The 23,436-nt window shown below is 43.3% G+C and overlaps 2 protein-coding genes across 4 annotated transcripts; one reads left to right on the top strand and one right to left on the bottom strand.

The window, feature by feature from the left end:
- The first annotated feature begins 1,343 nt into the window (after positions 1–1,343).
- dcun1d4 (DCN1, defective in cullin neddylation 1, domain containing 4 (S. cerevisiae)) lies at positions 1,344–7,703 on the top strand. Of its 3 annotated transcripts, none has more exons than XM_076726733.1 (11): positions 1,344–1,438; positions 2,749–2,819; positions 2,931–2,970; positions 3,158–3,245; positions 3,477–3,565; positions 3,734–3,804; positions 4,193–4,284; positions 4,408–4,516; positions 5,046–5,150; positions 5,328–5,430; positions 5,531–7,703. In XM_076726733.1, exons 1-11 carry the CDS (start codon positions 1,420–1,422, stop codon positions 5,584–5,586), a joined length of 843 nt encoding a protein of 280 aa, XP_076582848.1. In that variant the 5' UTR covers positions 1,344–1,419; the 3' UTR covers positions 5,587–7,703. The 3 variants fall into 3 exon arrangements, with proteins under 3 accessions (XP_076582848.1, XP_076582849.1, XP_076582850.1); XM_076726735.1 differs by lacking the exon at positions 1,344–1,438 and adding an exon at positions 2,209–2,432; XM_076726734.1 differs by lacking the exon at positions 2,749–2,819 and having other exon boundaries at positions 1,358–1,438.
- An 11,426-nt stretch (positions 7,704–19,129) lies between these two features.
- Positions 19,130–22,659, bottom strand: sgcb (sarcoglycan, beta (dystrophin-associated glycoprotein)). The gene is made up of 6 exons (XM_076727206.1): positions 22,540–22,659; positions 21,622–21,831; positions 21,318–21,503; positions 21,023–21,214; positions 20,563–20,694; positions 19,130–20,382 (listed from the first exon to the last, which is right to left on the bottom strand). The coding sequence occupies exons 1-6, from the start codon at positions 22,552–22,554 to the stop codon at positions 20,182–20,184; spliced, it is 936 nt and encodes a 311-aa protein (XP_076583321.1). The 5' UTR covers positions 22,555–22,659; the 3' UTR covers positions 19,130–20,181.
- Between the last annotated feature and the right edge of the window lie 777 nt (positions 22,660–23,436).

Genomic DNA, 23,436 nt, shown 5'->3' with positions numbered 1-23,436 from the left:
TTAGGAGGTCAGGAGAATAACACGTGTGTGTGTGTGTGTGTGTGTGTGTGTGTGTGTGTGTGTGTGTGTGTGTGTATGTGTGTGTGCGTGTGTGTGTGCACCTACATTTGTATTACTCATGTTCTTGTTTACACAGTGACATTGTGGGGCCTTCCTGACGGGGACAAAATACAAGTTACCATAATGTAAAGCACTACATGTTAGGGTGAAGATTTGGGTTATGCTGAGGGTTACAGGTAGACAAGTAGTGGTTACGGTTTTAATCAGTCTCCAGGAAATTCATTTAAACATTTAAACATGAGGTCTTAGTTGCAATTAATAGTAGTTTCTTTATTTGATTGTTTGGTGATTTGATTTTAAAGCTCCTAATTGTGATTGGGTAGAAACATTACCGGTTGCGAGGGGGCAGGAGGGACAAAGTTTATGATGGATTCTTTAAGAAGCACCCAGTAAGAGACACAGTGGTCTTAACAGCCATTGCAGTGGTCATCCCAGCAGGCCAGCTCCACCTGGAAGGTGATATGAATTTACTAAAAATGGAGGCATTCAGGAGGGCTGGTTTTTTGAGGAACGGACCAACTTGTGTTATCCATCTCAGTCAAATAGTCAGTTCAGTTTACAAGCTAACAAGTTGAGCAGTTAGAAAGAGTCGTACAATTCATATCAATGTGAGTGGTATTAAAAGAGAGAGAGAGAGAGAGAGAGAGAGAGAGAGAGAGAGAGAGAGAGAGAGAGAGAGAAAACAACGTCAGTAGCTGCTGCATTTTAGGGGGATCGGTTCGTTTTGATTAATAGCAAGAATTTCAAGTCACCTGACAAGCAGTGCTTACGGTAGCTGAACTTTATACAGTGATGAACGCATCTTTAGCACAGGTCTTTAGCTCACATCCCAGACGTCTGCTGACCTCTAACAACCGGGGACAAACGTAGTCGGCTTTGTTGGTTTTGCTGGGTTATTCCCAAACAATCAAAAAATGAGACACGACTCACACCGCCAAACGAGCCTTACCTTCGTCCGTCCGGCGGAGTTAACAGTGAACGCACCCAAACGGCAGCTACACTGGGAGGCCAACTTATGAGCAAATTGGCCAATCAAATTCCATCGTGGGCTGGTTTTCAGGCTTGCACGAGGAAATTCTGGTGATTGGCGTGCTCATAAAAATCTCTAAACCAATGAATGACAGCGGTAGCTCAGCCTGTTTGGTAAACCTGGCCATTGACATTTGTGCGTGGGAGGGGTCTCTTTCTCCTTCCGCCTTCTCATGACATGACACCTCGAATAGCCAATCGACAGCAATTGTAGGCGGAGACTAAACCGGCTGACTCTCAATCATCGTCCGCGGGCGTGGCTTGCGTTGACAAGGCCCGCCTATTGGCCGGTCTGCGGACTTCCCACAGACAGTTGTATGTTTCATAAAAATGCACTCTGATGCGGCAAGTAAGTAGTAACGTTATAAAGGCTTTTCTGCATCAAATTACGACCCTTCACGGATACCGTACAGTTTGTCGTGGAGAAGCAAACAGACGCTTTGTGTTTCTACATGTACTTTTAGCCCGTGATCCTGTAGGCTTTGATGAGAACGAATGAATTCCGTGCTATTTGCTGGTCTCTTTGTATTTGCCAGTGCTGTCTAGGGCGACAACAAAGGAAGGATAGCTAGTGTAATTTCAGTTGTTTTGGACATACAGGAGGTTACGTTTGACTCGGCGGTATTCTTCAAGTTATTTTTCTGTGTACCGTTAGCAGTGCTCAGTTGAATGCAGCCGACGTTAGTTAAATTCACATGCTTTTTGATGGTAATCAGTGCGTTGTGATCTTTATATTCATCATTACTGAGGATGCACAATGCGTTTCAACTCAAACTTGGGATCAACGTAATGCCACGGTAAATAGGTCAATTTTCTGGTCAACTGCGGACTATTACAGAGAATGAAAATTGTGACGCAGTTGTGTAAAACATCTTTCATTGCCTGGTGCAGCAGCGCTGTCCGGGTTTGCGGCACTTACACCAGCTGCTGCAAAACGTCTGCGCAATGTCTATGTGACAGCGAGCATATGATGGTAGAAAATTTTTAAAACAACGTAAAATGCATTCAATCAGTTGGGGTATATGCTGGGGGGTAGAGGGGTCTGAAAGAAGTAGTTGTTTGTGAAAGCTTGGGAATTGTAGTTTAGCACTCGAGCCAGAGCTGCGCGTCCAATGGCATCTTTGGAGGAAATGGACTACAACGCCCATACGCCCAACTCTCCAGATACTTTGTAAACTCTGTGCAAGTTGCGCGTCTGCACTGCTATTTTAGGTATGCAGCTAGTGCTATCTGCTCGGCTGTGTGTTTTTTTGCCCGGTTTTGGCCTCCAGATAAACATTCCCACCGTCGGTGTTTGATGACAGCCTTTGAACGGGGATGTATAGATGACATTTGGCGAAAAGGTAGCACGCACGATCAAACATTTTCGACTTTGCATGTCTTTCGAGGAACGCCGAGAGTCACTCCCTCGTTCGTGTGAGATATTTTTCTGTCGTAGAGCATTGCAGTGGAACCCAGACAGAAAGTAGCCCGAGCTCTGTGGAGTCCGTATTGATTACGGACAAAAACTAAAACCATAGCTTCTTGCTGCTGTGATGATGTCACCTTCTTGTACCCTTGTACTTGTACGTCGCATGGAAGTTTGACCCGGAGCGGCAGCTTGTGTGTTTTGCTTTAGTTTGATTTTTTGATGTCATCTTTTATTTTTGTTGGACATAGATTTTCAGCTGAATTCCCACTTGACTACACTGGCCAGCATCCATAAGATCCACCACACCTTGCACAGGCTGGTAAATACATATTGGCAGCGTGTGTGTGTGTGTCTTACACGTGTGAGCGTGTACTGTGTACATGTGTGTCCTGCTCACAGGCATGAGGTCTTTTTCTATCTGTTTTGACAGAACCTGACAGAAGACGTTGGACAGGATAGCCACCCCTCAGGTACCAACTCAGCCGGTGTTTGTGTGTCTCAGTCTTGCATTGAACTGCTGCCTCTGTCTGAATTGGACTGCTGGCTCTTTGGGATTATTTGCATGTTTAGCAGGAAAAATATGCATCATCAGCAGCAGCAGCTATGAACTGCCAACAAGTGGCTCCCTTTCACTGTGGCTTCCACTTCCTTCCCCAGCTTGTTGCTCTAGAGCCATGCCTCCGAGGAAAAAGAGGAGACCCTCCGCTGGAGATGACATGTCGGCCAAGAAAAGTCGCCAGGACAGGTGAGACGTCCCTCTGTTGAAGATTTTTAACTGACCGCTTCAGTGGCATCTCTATAACTCGGCGCCTGCCTCAGTTTTGCAGGAGCGTTTGATTATTGTGGCTTTTCAAAGAGGAATGTTCGCTAAATCTGCAGTGAGGAAAGCTACAATAGGAGAAACCTTTTTTTTAACTCACAGCTTCTCGTAATCCTGCTGCTGATCTTGAGCCTAAAACTTTCTTTTCATCTGCAGCGTTTTCAGAAAACATGAAACATCACAAATCCGCGAGGAGGAGACGTTTTCCAGTAAAAGATGCTTAGAGTGGTTCTATGAATACGCAGGTGAGGGAATCTGTTTTAAAGCTCTGCACCAGCAGTCGCTCCGCTCACGTCGTCCTACCGTCCATTCTTTGAGCCTCGTTTATGCATGTTTAAGCGTTGATCAGTGGCGTAGTTTTGCAGCCCCACATGTGCGATTGATGCTGTCTGTGGCTTGTCTGTCTGAAACAGGCTGTGACGATGTGGTGGGTCCAGAGGGCATGGAGAAGTTCTGTGAGGACATCGGAGTGGAGCCAGAGAATGTAAGCACGTTTTGGTTATTTAAGCAGATCTTGCAGTGTGGTTGCGTCTGTATGGCGTCAGTTCACTCGCATTTCACTGTTTCTCTCTTGCTGTCAGTCAAAACAAGCAGCTCATTTGTGGCTGTGGTAACATGTGATGAGCAGTTATAAAAATGTACAGTCAGCACAATCAAAAAAATCAGCAATAAGTGGATGTAATTGTGCAGACTTAGCTTCACTTCAAGGTCACTTCTTACTGTCCCTCATTTCGTGTTGTCTGTTGTCTCAGTTGCTTTCTGTGTTTGACGTGTACTAGACATGTCAGTTCATTTGATGGATTCATAATATGGATTGACACATCTTCTATTTAGGGATGTCAGTGGCTATAAAGGTTGTGTTTTGTGCCCAGGTGGTGATGCTGGTTCTGGCTTGGAAGCTGGATGCCCAGAGTATGGGATATTTCACCCTCCAGGAGTGGCTTAGAGGCATGGGCTCGCTGCAGTACGTCCCGTACCTCCGCTCTGTCTTGTGTTTTCTCCGTCTCTACTCGTGTCTTTCTTGAGTGTCCTCGCTGGCACTCGGTCGAGCAGGTGTATGTCTAAGGTGTTCTTCTGCTGTTGTCAGGTGCGACTCCACAGAGAGGCTGAGGAACTCGCTCGACTACCTGAGATCTGTCCTAAACGACAGCACCAGTTTTAAGCTCATTTATAGATACGCCTTTGATTTCGCCCGGGTGAGTCAAGCAAAGCTCTTTCTGCAAAGACGGTCACATGCACAGCATTGCTACAACAAATTTAATTCAGTTCATTTGAATAATAAAACCCCTGCAGGAAACAGTTGTTTGCTAAGTGCGCCTGATTGAAATTCTTGTAAGGTCTTGTTGAAGTTAACGTTCAGACCACATCTTGATGTTTTGCAGGTCAAAATCATTTTCCAGTTTGACCTGGAGTGAGAGAACACTTGTCAAGTGTGTTGTCCATTTACACAGCCCTGCTGTTCTCTCATGTAGACACTGAAGTGTGATTTAAGGAACCCTCTGATATAGTGAATAAAAATACAAATGGTGCCTGTAAACGTGGCGGGGGGGCTGTGATAACAGTCGTATGTTATGGACAGGAGCAGCGGTGGGTTGAGGATTTCACCCTGTTCTGTGTTCTGGGCGAATGTTGATGATGATGATGTTTCTAGACTGCTCCTCTGTTTAAAGCAGGCTTGACATTTTGCATAGATTTCATGAAGCTGCGTGCGTTCTGATTGGACAGGAAAAGGATCAGAGGAGTTTGGACTTGAACACAGCCAAGTGCATGCTGGGGCTTCTTCTGGGGAAGACGTGGCCTCTGTTTCCTGTGTTTAATCAGTTTTTAGAGGTAGGCATGATGTTCACACATTTCCTCTACAAAAATCAAAGATCTTCTGTTCAGTAGGTGTAAATAAGACTGTGTGAAATTCTGTTTGACCTTCAAGAGAGTTGTTGAAACTAAAAGAATTTTGTTCTGTATTCATGTTTTATATTAATGTAAAGCCTTTAATTAACTGTTCCTCAGCAATCCAAGTACAAAGTCATCAACAAAGACCAATGGTGCAATGTATTAGAGTTCAGCAGGACAATCAACCTGGACCTCAGTAACTATGATGAGGATGGTGCCTGTGAGTGAACACACACACCGACACATAAACATGAGCCCAGAGCTTCATGTGAGTGTTACACGAGTCTAATCTCTTACACCCTGTCTTATCTTTCTATCAGGGCCAGTTTTGTTGGACGAGTTCGTGGAATGGTACAAGGAAAGGCAGATGTCATAGGAGCAGAGCAAAACGGAAAATGGAATAAATACAACTGTGACAACAACGACTCTGAGAATCAACAACCAATAAGTAAACAATACAAAAATGGTAAAGCAGTGACAGTGGGTGCTTCCTGGTAGAGGAGGGGTTCGGGCTGTGGGTGGGCGAGGGTGGGGGCGCTGGGTTTGCGGCCGGGGTGCATGCTGCCCAGAGCGCGGAGGCGGAGGGCTGCCATTGTGGAGTTATGTTCCCCACCGAAGTTGCATAGTGGGCAAGCTTGCAGCAATCCCCAGTGGCATTGCTCTCTCTCACTGTGACATGTCATATTGCTGTCTGTGTTAGGATAACATGGTATCATACGTGGATGATGGAAGCGAAATGGTATTGTGTGGGAGGACCACTCCTCACCCCTTGTCTTCAGCACAGAGAAACCAACAGAAGTGACCATTCATGCATTGTGTCTGAGTCTTAAACAGGGTCACTTTGACCTGGGCACATTTAAACATATATCTGTGCAATGAACTTGAGCTTTTCTGGACAGATGGCACTAACTATTGTTTGTCATGTTTTGAGTTAGTTAGGAGTTCCTCAAGAAGCACACTGTGTCAAACGGTTGATTGCAGGTTTCTGATGCCTGTGTTGTTTACTATTGATTTGTGCCAGTGACCCCCCCCCCCCCCTTCCACTTTTTGTTCCCTCCTGCTGTTTTGCTCCAGCTAATGCTAACAGTTTGCTAACCCCCCCCCGTAAAGGCTTCAGACCTCATAACACCAAACAAATCAGCATTGCTGCTTACTAACTCTTAATACAGTACAGCGGTGAGCCACTAGTGCTCTGATCAGCATTTATTGGTCTGATGACCAATTTATGTACATACGTTGTGTAGGTAAGAGTATTATTGTGCCTCAAAACATGGAAGTCACTTTGTGTGTCCCACACACATACCAACAAACCCAAATGTATATACACGTGTGAGAACACATACAACACACATACACACACATGCTCATGCACACACAGACACACTGAGTGGTCAGGGATTATTTCAGGATGAATTCAGACTGTTTGGGCTGTGTTATAAGTTGACATAGAGCTAGTTGGTGTCCATTTTGTCTTGATATGTGGCATCTGTTTTGTCCTCCTTAGTCCACTGATAGTTTCAGGTCCCCTCTTACTAGTAGCATCTCTCCCAACACTGACAGTGTTAATATAACTACAGTGGAAGACAAGTGACCCTCTCAGGACGAGGTCCTTAGGGCTTGAGTAGAAAGGTAGGTTTGCTGAAAGCATTGCGTCGCACCACCCGTAGGATCTAATAAAATAAATGGACACTGACAGTTTGGAACTGTGTGATGATGCTATGCTGTTCTTTTCGCCTAGTATAATGTTCTTGTAACACATGTATAAATTTTTGTCTTTGGCTGTGGTGTGATGCTGAAACGTCAGATTTAATATTTGCATGCATGCTCCAACAGAGCCTTTTGTGAATGGATGAGATTTTTTTGAAAACATTTTTCCAAACGCGTTTTTGTTTTGTACAGGAATTTGTGCAAGTGTTTTGTGCTTAATTTGATATTCACGATCATGTTATCTTAATTCTGATGAACAACATGATTGTGTCTATTAAGACTTGGAACACACCTGTAACCTCACGGTGGAACAGGAGTTCCCTCCTGCATTTACCCCAACATACACATCCTCACACATGCTGTAAAGCTTAAGGTAGCTGCAGCCAGAATACAGGATCTAATTTTATTTATTGCAAGTGCATAATTTGTTTTCCAACTTCTACACCACACTGTCATGATACACATAAAACACATGTTGGAATTTGTTGTGAAGATATCATTCATCAGCTCTCGTGTCATTGAAATCCACTGCTGCTGAAATATATGAAAGCCTCTGTCATTACAACGCTTCAACCATCAGCATAACATCTAAGATTGAAGTAGTTGTGGGATTGCTTACCAAATACTGTGTAGAGATCAATGTTTTAGTATTCTCCCATCACAATGCAGGAGGATGAACACCCTTGTCCCAACTGTATATATGTATGTAAACTATGTAAGTGTCTATATGTCTGTTTTCACTATAACCTATGTCTATATACATAAATAAAAGGGTTTATTAACTTACTGGCTTATAATTGGGTTCTTTAGTTCATAGTCTATCCATAACAACAAAAAGAAAACATTAAGTATTGATAGTAATGCTGTAAATTGCTGTTGTCATTATTCACATGCACTAATTGCTACAAATGAAGGCTGCGTTATGTCGTTCAGAGATATGGTTTTATTAAGGTCTTTTAATACATAGATTAATAATGCATGACCATGGAGGTGATTTGGAATCTTGTTGCACAATTGATTACATGAGGACATCTTTGTGATGGATGATTTAAAAATGTGATTTACGGAAATAAGGCAAATTCGAAAGACAAACACTGTGTCCTCTGCTGCACTCTGTGACAGTTCAATAAATTCTTAGTATTTACATCTCATTTCAAGGTTAATACAGTGCAAATAAAATTTAACATAGAATATACGTGTAATTCACTGGCCAATTTAAAGGGCTAACAATGCCACTAATTTGCTTGTTTGGTCAGTGTTGAGGATGCTGTGACTTCTTAATTAAACCTGACTAATGTTCACATTTGAGGAGTCAGAAATAGGCTGCCTGGTTTTGTGATGTAACTGAAGAAGGTTCAGATTCATCTGTGTTTCTGCTCTGTCGCAAATAGGATCTGGTGCCCTCCAACCCTTGTTTCTTACTGCTCTGTGGAGACCTCCATGTTAGCTCTACTGCCTCATCTGGCAGTGGTGTTGCTGGAATAGGAGGTGGGGCATCCTGCAGGGGTGCAGTACCTCCAATGTCGTGCCTCCTGTAATGGGGAATACCATACAGCAAATTGGCTTCTCTCTCATCTACTGCAGTAGAAGAAACATGTGATTGTGCCAGCGGCTTGATGTCCTCAGATCTTCGATTGTTAAAACTGGCATCAACTTGATCAGCCGGTGTGTCCCACTTTTGTCTCTCTGATGACATGGCCTTTAGGGCACTGAGGCCTCTCCATTCCCTCCTGTCCTCAGGTACAGCCCTCTCATTTGTGCTGCTGAGTGAGTTGTCAAACTTGTCAAGACCTCTGCTGGATACAAGAGAAACACTACTGGCCCCAAGAGATGAGTATTTATGCGTTACTGTCCCATCTGTGTTGCCTCTGTCTGGTTTTATTTTCTGGTTGGAGGAGTCAGACGGAGGTAATTGTGGCTCTGCAGGTGAAGCCTGCTGTGGAATCGATAAGCCTACATCCAGGTTTCTCCTTGGACCGGATATAGAAAGGTCAGACAGCTGATGACCTACACCAGTCCACCTTATCTCAGGTGGCAGGTCCACATTTGTGGTGCCTGTGAACTGTTTGGCCCTTCTCTTTACTACATCATCAAAGCTTATACTGGCAAGTCTTGGGGCAAGAGATTCATTGCTGCCTCCCACACTAAGGGAAGGCCCTTTTTGTGCAGCAGTTACCATTTCAGCGCTTCTTTGTCTTTGGTTTCTTTGGTCTATAGTTGGGCCACTCTGAGAAAAAGAATTTCTTGGCGGTAATGAAGGTTTGAAAATTGTTCGCTTATAAGTGATTAAGGAATCATTATCTGCCATCCCTGTCATATCTGATGCATGTCTGCTTGGTCTTGTCGTGTGTTCTGTCACCTCATTTTCATTTTCGCTGCTGGAAAATGAGGAAGTACTTGACTCTGGTAATGGCGGCTTGTCATACAAATGCCTCTCAACATGTGGAACACCAAGACTCAGGCCAGGAACACTGTGATCTACTGTCTCATTGTCACTGCTGCTGCTTGAAGATGCTTCCCTTTGTGACGGCGCCCTGGTATCCACAGCCTTCCTGATATTGGGGGGATTGGTGAGACTTAAATGAGGCCACACTGAGTCAGACTTCTCATTGCCACCTTGGCTCACATACAGAGAGGTGTGAATCTGGGATGGTTCCTTGTCTTGCATTCCAGCTCCTCTTCTCTTTCGTCTTGTTCTGCTGCGTTTACTCCCAGTGCCATTTTCACTGCTGGAAGAGGAGGAGGACTCAGGTGCAGGTGATGAGGGCAGATTTATTGGTTCATGTTTATCCGATGTGATTTCAAGACGCTTCCTGAAGCGGGAGACACCAAGACTCATCATGGCCCACCGTGACTCAAGTTCTGGCTTTATATTTGGTGTTGTGTTGATGTTGTCACTTGTTTTTTTGTCCCCTGTGTCATCTGTAATAACTGTATACTTTTTTAATATGATATTGTGGTCTGTCTGTGGACTGAGGGAAGTGTGTATCAGTGGCGACCTAATGAAGTCCTTTTCTGAAGCCTTTGATATGGCAGGCGCTCTCAATCCTGTTTTTGCATGGTCTCTGTTTTCATCCTCGCTATCACTTCCGGAGGAGTTTGATCCAGCTTGTTGAGAACTTTCATTGTTGCTCGCTTGTTGAACAGGTGCTTTTATATTCAAACGCCTCTTGACAAGGGGGATACTCATATTCAAGGGACGCAATTTTGTCCCTAGTTGGTAATTTGACATCCCACCATCAGCTCTGTCTCTCTCCACTTTCAGAGCTAGGTCTGTAGTCCCACCTTCACTCTCATTACTGCTGGAGGATGACTCAGGTGGAGGTGAACGTACTCTGATATCCAAGTGTCTTTTGACATGGAGGGCACCACTAAGATCCGGTTGAAGCCACCTTGAATCAGGATCTTGTTCCACTGTTGTTGGGCTGTTCCTTAAATTTTTCATACCCCCCTCTTGCTCATCTGAGCTGCTTGATGAAGAGTAGTGGGGGCTAATTCTGATAGCTTTCTCTCTCTTTCCTTCCACTCTATGGTTTGTACTCCCACCACTTAATAATGAATCAGGATATTTTGATGGGGTTTTGATGTCCAAACGCCTCTTGATGTGAGTAATACTACCAAGATCTACAGCAGGCCACCCTGTTTCTGGATCATGACTTAGTGTTTGAGATTCTTGAGATTGAGGGCCTGCATTTCCCATCAACTCTGGCCTCTCCTTTGTATGGTGTGTTGCTTCATCCTCACTGTCACTACTAGATAATGAATCAGAAGCTGGTGATGGTGGTTTGATAACTAGATGGCTCTTGAGGTGTGTAGTATGCTCAAGATCTACGAGAGGCCACTTTCTTTGTGGGTCATCATTTCCAGTTTGAGATACATTATTTGGAAGCCTCGCCTTGTATGTCTCCCCTTGCTCCTGCTGCTTTATGTGGTTTGTTGTTTCATCTTCACTGTCACTACTAGATGATGAATCAGAAACTGGTGATGATGCTTTGATATCTAGACGTCTCTTGCTGCCTGTAATATTTTCAAGATCCAGGGCGGGCCACCTTGTGTCCGAATCATGACTTTCTGTTTGAGATTTTTGAAATGGAATACCCACCTTGCTGGGCCTCTGCTTCTCTGTGTGGCCTGTTGGTTCATCTTCACTGTCACTACTAGAAGATGAATCCGAAGGTGTTGATGGTGCTTGGATATCTAGACGCCTCTTGACGTGTGTAGTAGATGCTGTAATTGGAGGAATCACCATGTGCATCTGTCCTTGCTCCTCCGTCTCTGTATGGCCTGTTGGTCCATCCTCACTGTCACTACTGGAAGATGAATCTGGATGCCTCTTGAGGTATGTAGTATGCTCAAGATCGCGAGCAGGCCTCTGTGTGTTTGTGTCATGATTTACAGTTTGAGATACTTTAATTGCAGGTCTTGTCATCTGTGTCTTCCCTTTCTCCTGTTTCTTTAGATGATTTGTTATTTCATCCTCACTGTCACTACTAGAAGATGAATCCGAAGGTGTTGATGGTGCTTGGATATCTAGACGCCTCTTGATGTGTGTAGTAGATGCTGTAATTGGAGGAATCACCATGTGCATCTGTCCTTGCTCCTCCGTCTCTGTATGGCCTGTTGGTCCATCCTCACTGTCACTACTAGAAGATGAATCTGGATGCCTCTTGAGGTGTGTAGTATGCTCAAGATCTACGAGAGGCCACTTTCTTTGTGGGTCATCATTTCCAGTTTGAGATACATTATTTGGAAGCCTCGCCTTGTATGTCTCCCCTTGCTCCTGCTGCTTTATGTGGTTTGTTGCTTCATCTTCACTGTCACTACTAGATGATGAATCAGAAACTGGTGATGATGCTTTGATATCTAGACGTCTCTTGCTGCCTGTAATATTTTCAAGATCCAGGGCGGGCCACCTTGTGTCCGAATCATGACTTTCTGTTTGAGATTTTTGAAATGGAATACCCACCTTGCTGGGCCTCTGCTTCTCTGTGTGGCCTGTTGGTTCATCTTCACTGTCACTACTAGAAGATGAATCAGAAGGTGTTGATGGTGCTTGGATATCTAGACGCCTCTTGACGTGTGTAGTAGATGCTGTAATTGGAGGAATCACCATGTGCATCTGTCCTTGCTCCTCCGTCTCTGTATGGCCTGTTGGTCCATCCTCACTGTCACTACTGGAAGATGAATCTGGATGCCTCTTGAGGTATGTAGTATGCTCAAGATCGCGAGCAGGCCTCTGTGTGTTTGTGTCATGATTTACAGTTTGAGATACTTTAATTGCAGGCCTTGTCATTTGTGTCTTCCCTTTCTCCTGTTTCTTTAGATGATTTGTTATTTCATCCTCACTGTCACTACTAGAAGATGAATCAGAAGGTGTTGATGGTGCTTGGATATCTAGACGCCTCTTGACGTGTGTAGTATGCCCAAGATCTAGAACAGGCCACTGTGTTTGTGGCTTATGAGATGCTGTAATTGGAGGAATCACCATGTGCATCTGTCCTTGTTCCTGCGTCTCTGCATGGCCTGGTGGTCCATCCTCACTGTCACTACTGGAAGATGAATCTGGATGCCTCTTGATGTGTGTAGTAGATGCTGTAATTGGAGGAATCACCATGTTCATCTGTCCTTGTTCCTGCGTCTCTGCATGGCCTGGTGGTCCATCCTCACTGTCACTACTGGAAGATGAATCTGGATGCCTCTTGATGTGTGTAGTATGCTCAAGATCACGGGCAGGCCTCTGTGTATTTGTTTCATGATTTACAGTTTGAGATACTTTAATTGCAGGCCTTGTCATTTGTGTCTTCCCTTTCTCCTGTTTCTTTAGATGATTTGTTATTTCATCCTCACTGTCACTACTAGAAGATGAATCCGAAGGTGGTGATGGTGCTTGGATATCTAGACGCCTCTTGACGTGTGTAGTATGCTCAAGATCTAGAACAGGCCACTGTGTTTGTGGCTTATGAGATGCTGTAATTGGAGGAATCACCATGTGCATCTGTCCTTGCTCCTGCGTCTCTGTATGGCCTGTTGGTCCAGCCTCACTGTCACTACTGGAAGATGACTCAGGAGTTGGTGATGGTGCTTTGATATCTAGATGCCTTTTGACATGAGAAATATGCTCAAGATCTAGGGAAGGCCACTGTTGACTTACTGGTTGAGATTCTTTAAACTGAAGGCTTGTTACTTGTGTTTCTCTGTGCTTCTGTGCCTTATCCATTGTTTCATCTTCACTCTCACTACTAGAAGATGAATCAACAGCTGCTGATGGGGCTCTGATGTCCAAACGCCTCTTGATTGGAGTAACATTGCCAAAGTCTAGAGAGGGCCATTGTGGCTTCATGGGATCATTGCTTGCAGATTGATATTCTTTAGTTGGAATCCCTGCCATGTGCTTACCTCCTTGCACTTGCCTCTTTGTGTGTTTTGTTGTTTCATCAGAACTCTCATCACTAGAAGTTGAATCAGAAGCTGGTAACTGGGCATTGATATCCATACGTCTCTTGATTTGGGGGATATCCTTGTGATCCAGGTCAGTTGACAGTGTTTCTGGCTCATTAATTTTGATCCCCTCATTAACTCTGCCTGTATTCTGTTCCACTTTGAGATTTATGGTATCAACTTCACTCTCACTGCTTGAGGTGGATGAATTGGCTGCAGGCAGAGAAGGCGCTCTGGTATCCAGACTCTTACTGTGACTAGTAGTGGTAACACCCAAACTAGGTATACGCCACTTTGTGCGTGGCATGGGTTCAACTTTCCTCCTTGTATCTGGCTCTTCTGTAACTATCCTGCTGCTTAGTTTGTCAGATACACGAATGGACTTGTCCTTCCCCTCTGTTTCTTTTTGGTCCTCCCCATCACTGTCGCTGGAAGAAGAGGAAAAGGAGTGCTTTGATCTCACTGCACCCACTGCCACTGAAGGCAGTATAGGGTTCACACCATGGATCTGCAGTTGAAAAGTATCATCCTGGTTCAGGAAAGCATTAGAGATCTCAGGTTTATCGTGGTTCCTTTCTACATCCTCCTCCCTCTCTTGGTCTGAGTTCACAGTGGGTTCGTGCCCACTGGTACATGAGCTAGAGCTGGATGTATCAACCTCCTTCTGTTTATCTGAAGTGGCTGCCACAACCAATTTTGAATCCTTAAAAGAACCAAAAACACTGCTGGACCTTGCAGATATGCTTCGAACAGAATCGCTAAATTCAAATTGTTCTTCATTCTCCTGCTGCAGATCAGGGTCTGTTATGTTGGTGTTCTTTGTATGTGGTGACCAGTCTGCAAAAGGCTCGGAAGAAAATCCAGGAATTTCCCTGCTATCTATGGAAATTTGTGGCACCTCTGCCTGCTGAACAGAATCTTCTGCCAACTGAGGAAACTTGGGTGTTTTGTGGTTTCTCTGGATCATTTGGTCTTCATTAAATCCTTTGTCATAATCCGAAGAGTCTGAGCATGAAGACAAGCTTCTCCTCTTTTCCAACTCAACAGGGTCTGGGATGTGCTCAAACTTCATGTTGCGCTTGCGGCCTGTGACCCCTGACAGGTCTTTTCCAGCTTGCTGGTTTTCCTCTGAAGTACTCGGTTGTAAGCTGTCTTCACTTCCTGAATTTCCAGCTGTACGCGCAACCCTCTCAGTGGTATAATATTGTACATTGCTGTTTTTTGTATATGTGATTCTCCTTTCCCTGTATGTGCCTATCTCTTCTGGTTCGTCACCACTGGAGTAGCCCTCATTGTCATATTGTCTTTGTCCTGCAGTTGAGGCAGAGTTGGCTTCAGGGGAGCGTTTCTTCTTGGTGACCCTTCTCCAAAGAACATCTATACAAGGCCTTGCGAAGACTCCAAGGATAAAGGCTACCAGAAATGTGATGAAAACCGACAGACACACAGCCAGAACCAACTCAGACTGGGCAGCTGCCTGATTCCTTTGTTGGCCTATCCTATTTGGGGTGCCTTGTGGGATTATTTCTCTGCTGGTTCTGGTTAAACTTCTAGCTTTTCTTCTTGCGCCTCCTATTTTACTGATCTGGAGGTTAAAAACAGACACAACTTTGTTTTCCTCAGACACACACACATATAGTCCTGTGTCTCTCTCTGTGATGTCATTGATGAGCAGACCAGCCTGAGGTTGGTGCACAGATGCTTGTCCATGGGGCGTCCACCACATTGAATCTACAAAAAAGACAACATTAACATGTTGTTGAACCATCCTATATTGTAATATATGTATGAAGTTATTTTACACATTGTTACCTTGTGAAGAGCAAGACAGCAGTATCTCAGAGCCACGATAAACTGTCACGTCTTGGTGAGTCTCTGGTCCGTTTTGAGTACTAAAACAGTTCAGGTCATCCTCTTCCAACTGCAGCAGGTCCCTGTCCTTGAGGACTGAGGGGGAAGCACACACCATACTCCAGGCCTGCAGGCCTCTGCTGCTGTCATAGGCCATCCGTCTTCTTAGGCTGCGCATACTGCAATCACAGTTCCACCTGTTCCCACCAATCCTAACATCCACCCCAATGTTGCGCAGAGAAAGGTACGTCAAAGGATGGAGACTGGTCAACATGTTGAAGCTCAGATCAAGGACCTTTGAGAGGGACAGAATATGGACAGAAAGCAGATGATATGTAACCTAGTTGCTTAAACAATTAAATATTCTCAAATTAACAACTAAATTATCTTTTAAGTACACAATACTGTTGTGAAAATGACACAGAATGTGTGACTTTATTGTTGCAATACTAAATATTCTGTGCACGTTTTCAATGAGTTACATTCAAAAATCAGTCTTACCCGGAGCTGGGCTAAATCCTGGAACATCTGTGGATGGAGACTGGTGATGAGGTTATGTTGTAGGTGTAGCTCCATTAGCTGCTGAAGGTGGCTAAGATCTCCTGGGCGTAGCGTTGAGATCCTATTGAAGGAGAGCTGCAGAACCTGTAATGATTCACTACCCTCCAGTCCTGGATTACAGAAAACAAGAACTGTAATTAGACCTCAACATTACCCACAATGGGGTAGCTCTTAAAGGGAATAAGGATTGTGCTGCATCTTGCAGATTTTCAGTGTTAATAACAGAGGTCAGTCTGTCTTTTCTCGTCTCAGTTCTACACTGTTTTACTGTCTTCACTGTAATTTGCGAGAAGAAAAACTGTATATTATTAGCTACGAAGTAATTTTGTTTATAGTACTGCAGTGATTTCAATGCTGATATTAAATAATGTAAACTACATCTCTTTCTCTCAGGTGTTCCATATAACGGCTAGTATAAAATCAAATCGAAACCCCCTTCACTAGAACATGAATCCAGATTTTTCTGGCTTATTTTGACAGTGAAAACTCTTACAATATGACTAATTAGGGGCTAAGAATTTTCCTGTGGTGCTCATTCTCCCATGCTGTCTCCCCCTTTTCACTAGCCAGAGACAATCTCCCTGAGACTGCTGGGCTGAAGTAAGCCACTGTGGGTCTGTGCTTCATTAGAGAGGCACTGAGGGTTCTGTGAGCTGAATACCAAACAGGAAAGAAGTCTGTGACTGTCAACACAGCTCTTGCTAAGTAAATGGGCTGTCCACACATGCCTTTAAATGAACCATGGTGAATGCATTTCTTTGAAACACACATATGTTTGACCAAGCAGAAGGAACGCTATGAAATAACACGATGCATGGGAAAACGTAAAAGTTGTACTGCTTGTTTACACCTTTCTTTGAGCCACTGGAATGTCAATAAAACACTGCGACTGGCTGAAGGGTGTACAGTGTGATTATCTTGGGAGGTTTAATCATTTCTGACTCGAGCAAAGTACTAAAGATAATGGATATCAGTGAGAGGGCTTGTTTAGATGTGAGAAACAAATGAAAGGACAGTAAAAACAATGCACACAGCTCAGATTTATTCTACTTTATGGACAAATTAGTAGACCTCAGACTGCCTTTTTAGACCTACAAAGTGGACCTATCTTTCAGGTCTGGCTCATGGACATTTCTCAACGACATTCCAGAGGGCAATTAAAGGTGTGCATCATGTTGACTGTACAACTGTGCTCCACCTGTAATCACCCACCCACACACACAAATGTTTGAAAAAATGGACATTCATCGTAAGTCAAAACGTTTGAGAGCTCCCGCTATGGTCAAAGGACAGATGATTTAGAAAAACTAGTCACATTGCACCGAACACCTTTTTAACATACACATGCAGAGAAGATTTTCCAAGCACGTTGGCAGGAATAGTTCAGTTCCATCAAGGATTCATTAAGTGTATTTGTCATTTGGTCTTCTTCCTGTTTATACCCGAGAGATACTGCGGTGTATGTATATCACAAACACAGCCAGATAATAGTCTGTTCATGTCACATTTAACCGTAGAACATGTTGGGTGTCATCTGTAAGTCATTATATGACACCAGGCAGTACACTTCCTGCTTGAGTAATCCCATTTTACATTTTGTTATATTACAGTTCTGAAGGAAATATTAGACATTTTATTCCACTAAATCTGTTGAACAGTGATCACACTGAGATTTTATATACGAAACATATCAGTTTATAGAATGTGATTGTTGTTATAGCTCAAACTACCCATATATAAAGTAATTAAATTAGCTCCACCATGACCAGCTACAGTATTGAAGTGGTGCTGATGTAAATGCATCAATAATAATGATCCAATAATATAACCCTGTGAGAGAGCATTTTTTACCAACACTGCTGTAGTTACTGAAGATAGGTATCTTACGTGTAATGAAATATTTTTATACTGTGTTCCGGCAACTTTGACTTAAGTAAATGCTCTGATTGATTAGGGAAGTCCAAGTTTAATCTATTGATAACTCATCATACATCAAAATGCATAAATAAAATGTGATTACTGAGTTTTTTTGGGAATAGACACTCGGCTTTCATGCACTGAATATGCAGATAACAGCAGCTGATATGGATGTCACTCTGAACATGTGAAGATACTTTAATACCAGAGTGTGCACCCTTGTAAGACGTCTATCTCAGCATGCAGCAGTGGCACTGATAGTGAATTCTTACAATGCATTTTTTTTCTTTACGCTGAGCTCACTGGAAGCAATGCTTATCGTCCTGTTCATGTGCTGTGACAGTATTTTATATATGGGCGTATGACCAGATTACACTGACTCACCCTCTGGGAGTTGCTCTAGCTGATTCCTCTCAACAGATAACAGCTGCAGGGTGGGGGCCCAAGATACACATCCCCCTCTGCTCCAAGGTCTCAAGCGATGTAGATGTCTACCTCTGACATCACGGCCTACCAAGTTTCTCTCTATGCAGAGAGACAAGCGTGTGATACTGTTGTTTCCCAGCCACACATTCCTGAGGTGATGATAGGGTCGGCTGAGTGCTACAGAGTCGAGGAGGTTATGAGACAAGTCTAGCTCAGTGACGGAGCCTTGGATGCTCTGCGGCACAGAGGAAAGGCCAGAGGAGGAACAGTTCAACAGGGGAGCTCTCTGACAGGTGCAGGGCTCTGGGCAGGCGGGCAGGGGAGAGGAGCAAAGGAGCCCCGAGGAGACAAGGAGCAGCACGGCGGCCAAGAACGGCCCCCGTGTCGCTGCCATCACAACCTGGCCTGAGGGTGCAGATAGATCAGGAGCGACAGTTAGGAGATTCACTCAAAAAGAGGGAAAGATCCATTTTTTGCATCAGGATATTTGTTTGAAACACAAACTGTCTTCAATCAATCAAGACTAAAATCACTAAATCAAATCCTGCAAGACCAAAATCAAAACATGGATCATCGCAGTGTCGGTAAATTAAAATAAGTTCTAATGTACAATAATACAAACAGCAGAATAAGTAAACATCTAACTCACCTGTGTGTCCGCTCTTTGCCAAGCTGACAGCAGATCTTGTGACTGTCTTTCAGTGTATTAACCTCGTCTCCAGTAGCTCTGATCAAAGTCTGAGGAGTGTTTTGCTGCGTCGAGCTTAACATGCACCTTCCCAAAGACGCTATTCAGAGATTCATTCAATCATTGACATGTCGAGTTAATGCCTTACTGTCAGTGTTTTCCTCTTCATGTATGATAGATAACTGCGATCTTGAAAGTTTATGGCGAGGAGAACCGTGCCCCAGCTGCACATTCTATTAGATAATAAAACAGCATAACGAGGCACAGCATTGGTTTATGGTTTTAAATCACCATCTTAACACCTGAGACATTTACTGACGCCGACAATAAGAAGTTTCACATAGCAACATGTTTCTTTATTGAAACAAACAGCAATGAAATGTTGGACAATGTTTCAAATAAGACTGATTTCATTCAGCTGATCAAAAATACTCTCACAATTCATGATACTTTGTGACATTTCTCACATCAGCACTGTTACAAAACAGACAAGACAATCCAAAGCAAAACGAAAGTCAAATCTTTAATACCATATTGCACGAAATTCAAACCACTCGATATAGGCTTCAGTTTAAGCTACGGATGATTTCAACTTTCCAGACGTTCGTGAACATTTCAAGAAATCTGCATTCATCTGTAGCATAATGTAGTGCACACGCTCTCCTTCTGTTTTTCAATATTATCATTTTGCTGTAAAAAAGGTTCTGCAACAAAATTAGAATATTACATAAATATTATATTCTACATCATCCCTTGTAAATCCATTGGCACGTGCATGATAGACAGTCCATGGTGTGCAGTAAGAGACCTACTCTGCTTTAGCATTGCTGGATGGCTTAAAATAGATCTTACGTTTTACACCCTCCAAATTTAATAATACACAAATCATTAAACTCATGTAGTGTTTCACGCTTGTCAGTGAATATAATAAAGAAAATATCAAACACAGCAGCCAGAAACAATAAACAGCCAATAAAACATTACCAAACCCCTCTGCAAGGTTTGTAAATTAGCAATACTGGACGGTAATGCAGAAAGTAAATACTGTACTTTTTAATTGCTATCAATGGGCAGTGCAAACCATAGTATAATGTGAAATATTGGAGTGTTACGCACTGATATAGTGTTGGCATTTTAGATAAAGTTGGCAAACCTGCAGAGCAATAAAAATACTTAAGCACTTACAAGTCTTAATATCTTTGGCCATGTGGCATTGACCTTTAACGCAATTCCTGTTTGGCAAACAATGTGAGGAACACAGAATTAGTCAGCTGAACTGTAGAGGTATTAATATGTGATGACGAATGGCCTTGACAATGTTCTACTGTACTGCAGTGGTGACAGATTGGAGGAAGGTGTAACAGCAGATTCCAGTCAAGTCTCCTAGTGAGCTTTTCTACATGGGTTATCTGAAGTCTGGCAGCCCATGTTGGGATATTTCACCTGCACACGGAACAGAGTCCCATCTGCACACATGCAGAGTTTGTACCTCTCCAGACCTTCATCGAAGTACACATCTCCTGCAGAATTAGGGATGCGTGTAGCATTGAACATGACTGATCCATTGAGGACGATGCTGTTCTCCTGCAAAGAGAAAATCCATCATCCATCATCCATAAGCTGCAAGAGTCTGCAAAACCTTTACTGGAAAAGACAAACTTATGAAGGTACCTTTGTACCAAAGAGGGAAAACACGCCCTCCTCTACCCCAGTGTCACACATCAAGTCACGTTAACGGGACATGTCGCGGCATTTCATACTTACAGCCCTGAGCTCGATGCCTCCACCCATTTTGAACTCTACAGTCCGGCCCATGATGTTGACGCCCTCGTTTCCGCGAATGATGGCCTTGCCGTCCCCTTTAATGTTCAGGTCAGAAGCTGCACTGCTGGTGATCTAAATCAGAGACAAAACATGAGCTCTATCAGCGCAATAAACAGCATATACAGAGGTCAGCAAAGTATTTAGACTCCACTATCTTCCACATATATGTGTGTTATAAATGTATTTTTGCCATCACACACCTGTACTGAATCTTCTTGGGTCAGCACCTGCTCCTAATCCTATTAATGCTTTATTTGTGCATTAGCAGAATTTCTACTTTACCATAATCGATTACTGTGTGTTGACAACATTTTGTGAACAGGTTGTGAAACACTAAGATAACATCATAGACGGATTACTTTCGGTTACAGCTTTCAGACGTCTTCAGCGTCATACACACCCTTTCTGTGGAAGCCTTTTTAACACTGAGGACTTTGACTCCTTTGGGCAAATGAAACTCGTGGTTTTCAAAGTCTGTGCTGAAGAACGTGGTCTGTGTGCGAGGGTCCGTGAAGGAAATGCCGACATCACTGACGACTGAGGTTTTGTCCTTCTCTACACTCAGCTTAGTAGTGCCTTGCTGGAACACAACCTGGAAAAACATTAAGAAAAGAGAATAGTGTGAAAACTGTGCACACATGTGGTCATTTTTTGGTGTTTTTTTAAATGCCTGGTATGGACCGTGTGTTTCTCACCGGATTATTGTTGCCGACAAGGACCAAGTCCTGGTCCTTACGGCCCCCGACTGTGCTCTTGTGCAGCGGATGAACGATGCCCATGTCTGCCTTCTGTTTGAAACGCAGCAGCCCAGACTCATGGAACTCCATGCTGTCGCACCCATTGGGACCAATACGGATCACTGTCCATATTACCAGAGTGATCTGAGGGACAGGAGAGATATCGCAGATCTTATAGGATCACGATTCATGATTCAGGCAACAACGTTTTGAAACTAAGAGGATCCATCAGATGGACAAGAACAAGGCTTGTAGTACTCACAATGAGGTTGATTAAGGCGAGGAGGAAGAGGAGGACAACGATGCAAACAGCCATGTTTCCTTTGCGTCCCCTCAGCCCTGTCTTATGAAGCCGCTCTTCTTCTATGGGTACATAGCCCGCTTTGAAGTTACTGTTGTGCTCCTTGTTGATGTTACGTCTCTCTATGGCCTTCTCTCGCATGGACTTCTTCACAGGCCCATTGGAACTCTCCTGGAAGAAGCACCATAAAGAATCAGTGAAATGACACATCTCAAATAAGAAAATCTCAGTGTCATAAGCTTATTACACACTCTACATGCACAGACTGGATTTGCTCCTTTAAAATCAAACTTTCTCCATCGATTAACATTGCCCTCACAATCAGAGTCATTATACACATGGAAGTAACGTACTGTTTTCATGCTTCTCGCTCAGATTAAAGCATGCCTCACTGTGTATGACATGCTGCATTAATGTACATTTCCTGTCCAAAGCCATATCAGACACCGGGTCTTAACTTCCCGGTGTGTCTTTGCTGGCGCAGCTTTGGAATGCCTCTCAGTTAAACGCCTGTCTGTCTGTGACCATAACTAAAAATAAACTCAACTCATTTTAGCAATAAAACAGAAATAAACCCGACTGTCTCATTCCAATACAGCTTATATGCTCTTTATATTCGCAAAATTACGCTGCTGTCGACCAGCAGATCTGTTATAATGCTAGCATTGTTATTTCCACATAACGCCAGCTATAATAACGAAGCGAGGGCCGGTGGTTATTACACTGATATTATCGTAAGGGCGGACAATAAACCCCGAGACATTTATATTTATCACGCTAAGGTTACTTAGCAATGCATATCATTGCCCTCTTAACAAACACTTGAGCAGAACACGGAGAAAAATGTGAGAATAACAACAAATATCGAAAATAACGGACCTGTTCAGACGCCATGTTGACCCTCCCTCTCCTGCTCGCCGAGTGACAGGGGACATACCACTTTTCACGAAGATGAAAAACTTAGGTTAAGTTGCAAGTTATTGACTAGAGGATACTAACCCGTGAATACAAAAAGACAAGTTAATACGAACGAGAACAAACCGTATTTTTATTTGCAGTAAGCGAGCTCAAAAATCGGACGTTTCTATTATGCTACAAAATGGTCCATTCCAAGTTCAACCAGCCAATGACAGCCGGATCCTAAAATAGAAAAACACATCCATTCATATTTTCCATAGGTTAACTTGTAAGCGGGCCACAAAGCTCAAGCTCTCCTTATTAATTAACAAAAAACAATAATAATTAAGCAGTATTTGGTCAAAAATAACAATGATTAAACAGGAATAGTTTCACAAAGTGTAGTCAGAACATCTGACTCCTGACCTCATTCTGCGTGCTGCAAAGCAAAATTATTGTTTATTAGACATTAGTTTGCTCCGGCCAATAATTCATTTGTATGTCTAATTTATATGAAATTCTCACTGTTACAGCAAATGCGGATATTAACAAATTAAGAAGAAATCTTAAGTCTGAGGCAAAGGTGTAAGGCTGATGCAGGAGTAATATTGTCAGCATTATCATTCTTCTTCGTGTTTTTGTTGTTGTTATACTATATTAATGATTATTATGTTAATATGAGAAGGTAAATAGGCATCGGTATTGCATATTGTACTACATAGCTCCACAGTAGGGCTGCTGATTGCCTCTTATTACTAGCAGTCTGCTCCTTGCTCTTGGTTTTAGGCTGATATTCCTCACTTAGACCAGACCTATTTGGTTTTAAAAGTTCTTATGATCTGACTAACCCTCGCAGCTCATGTAAATCCACTTTGTGGG

The sequence above is a fragment of the Chaetodon auriga genome, chromosome 3 (genome assembly GCF_051107435.1).
Source record: "Chaetodon auriga isolate fChaAug3 chromosome 3, fChaAug3.hap1, whole genome shotgun sequence".
NCBI lineage: Eukaryota > Metazoa > Chordata > Actinopteri > Chaetodontiformes > Chaetodontidae > Chaetodon > Chaetodon auriga.
The sequence above is the reverse complement of the archived record's forward strand: the minus strand, read 5'-3'. Positions and strand labels throughout refer to the sequence as shown.

Coding starts and splice junctions, on each gene's coding strand:
- dcun1d4 (XM_076726735.1), top strand. CDS start 2,387: ATGACAGCCTTTGAACGGGGATGTATAGATGACATTTGGCGAAAAG. Junction 3,805..4,192: donor TCGGAGTGGAGCCAGAGAAT/GTAAGCACGTTT, acceptor TTTTGTGCCCAG/GTGGTGATGCTGGTTCTGGC. Junction 4,285..4,407: donor AGAGGCATGGGCTCGCTGCA/GTACGTCCCGTA, acceptor TGCTGTTGTCAG/GTGCGACTCCACAGAGAGGC.
- sgcb (XM_076727206.1), bottom strand. Junction 21,215..21,317: donor TTGTCGGCAACAATAATCCG/GTGAGAAACACA, acceptor ATGTTTTTCCAG/GTTGTGTTCCAGCAAGGCAC. Junction 20,383..20,562: donor GAGGCATCGAGCTCAGGGCT/GTAAGTATGAAA, acceptor TTCTCTTTGCAG/GAGAACAGCATCGTCCTCAA.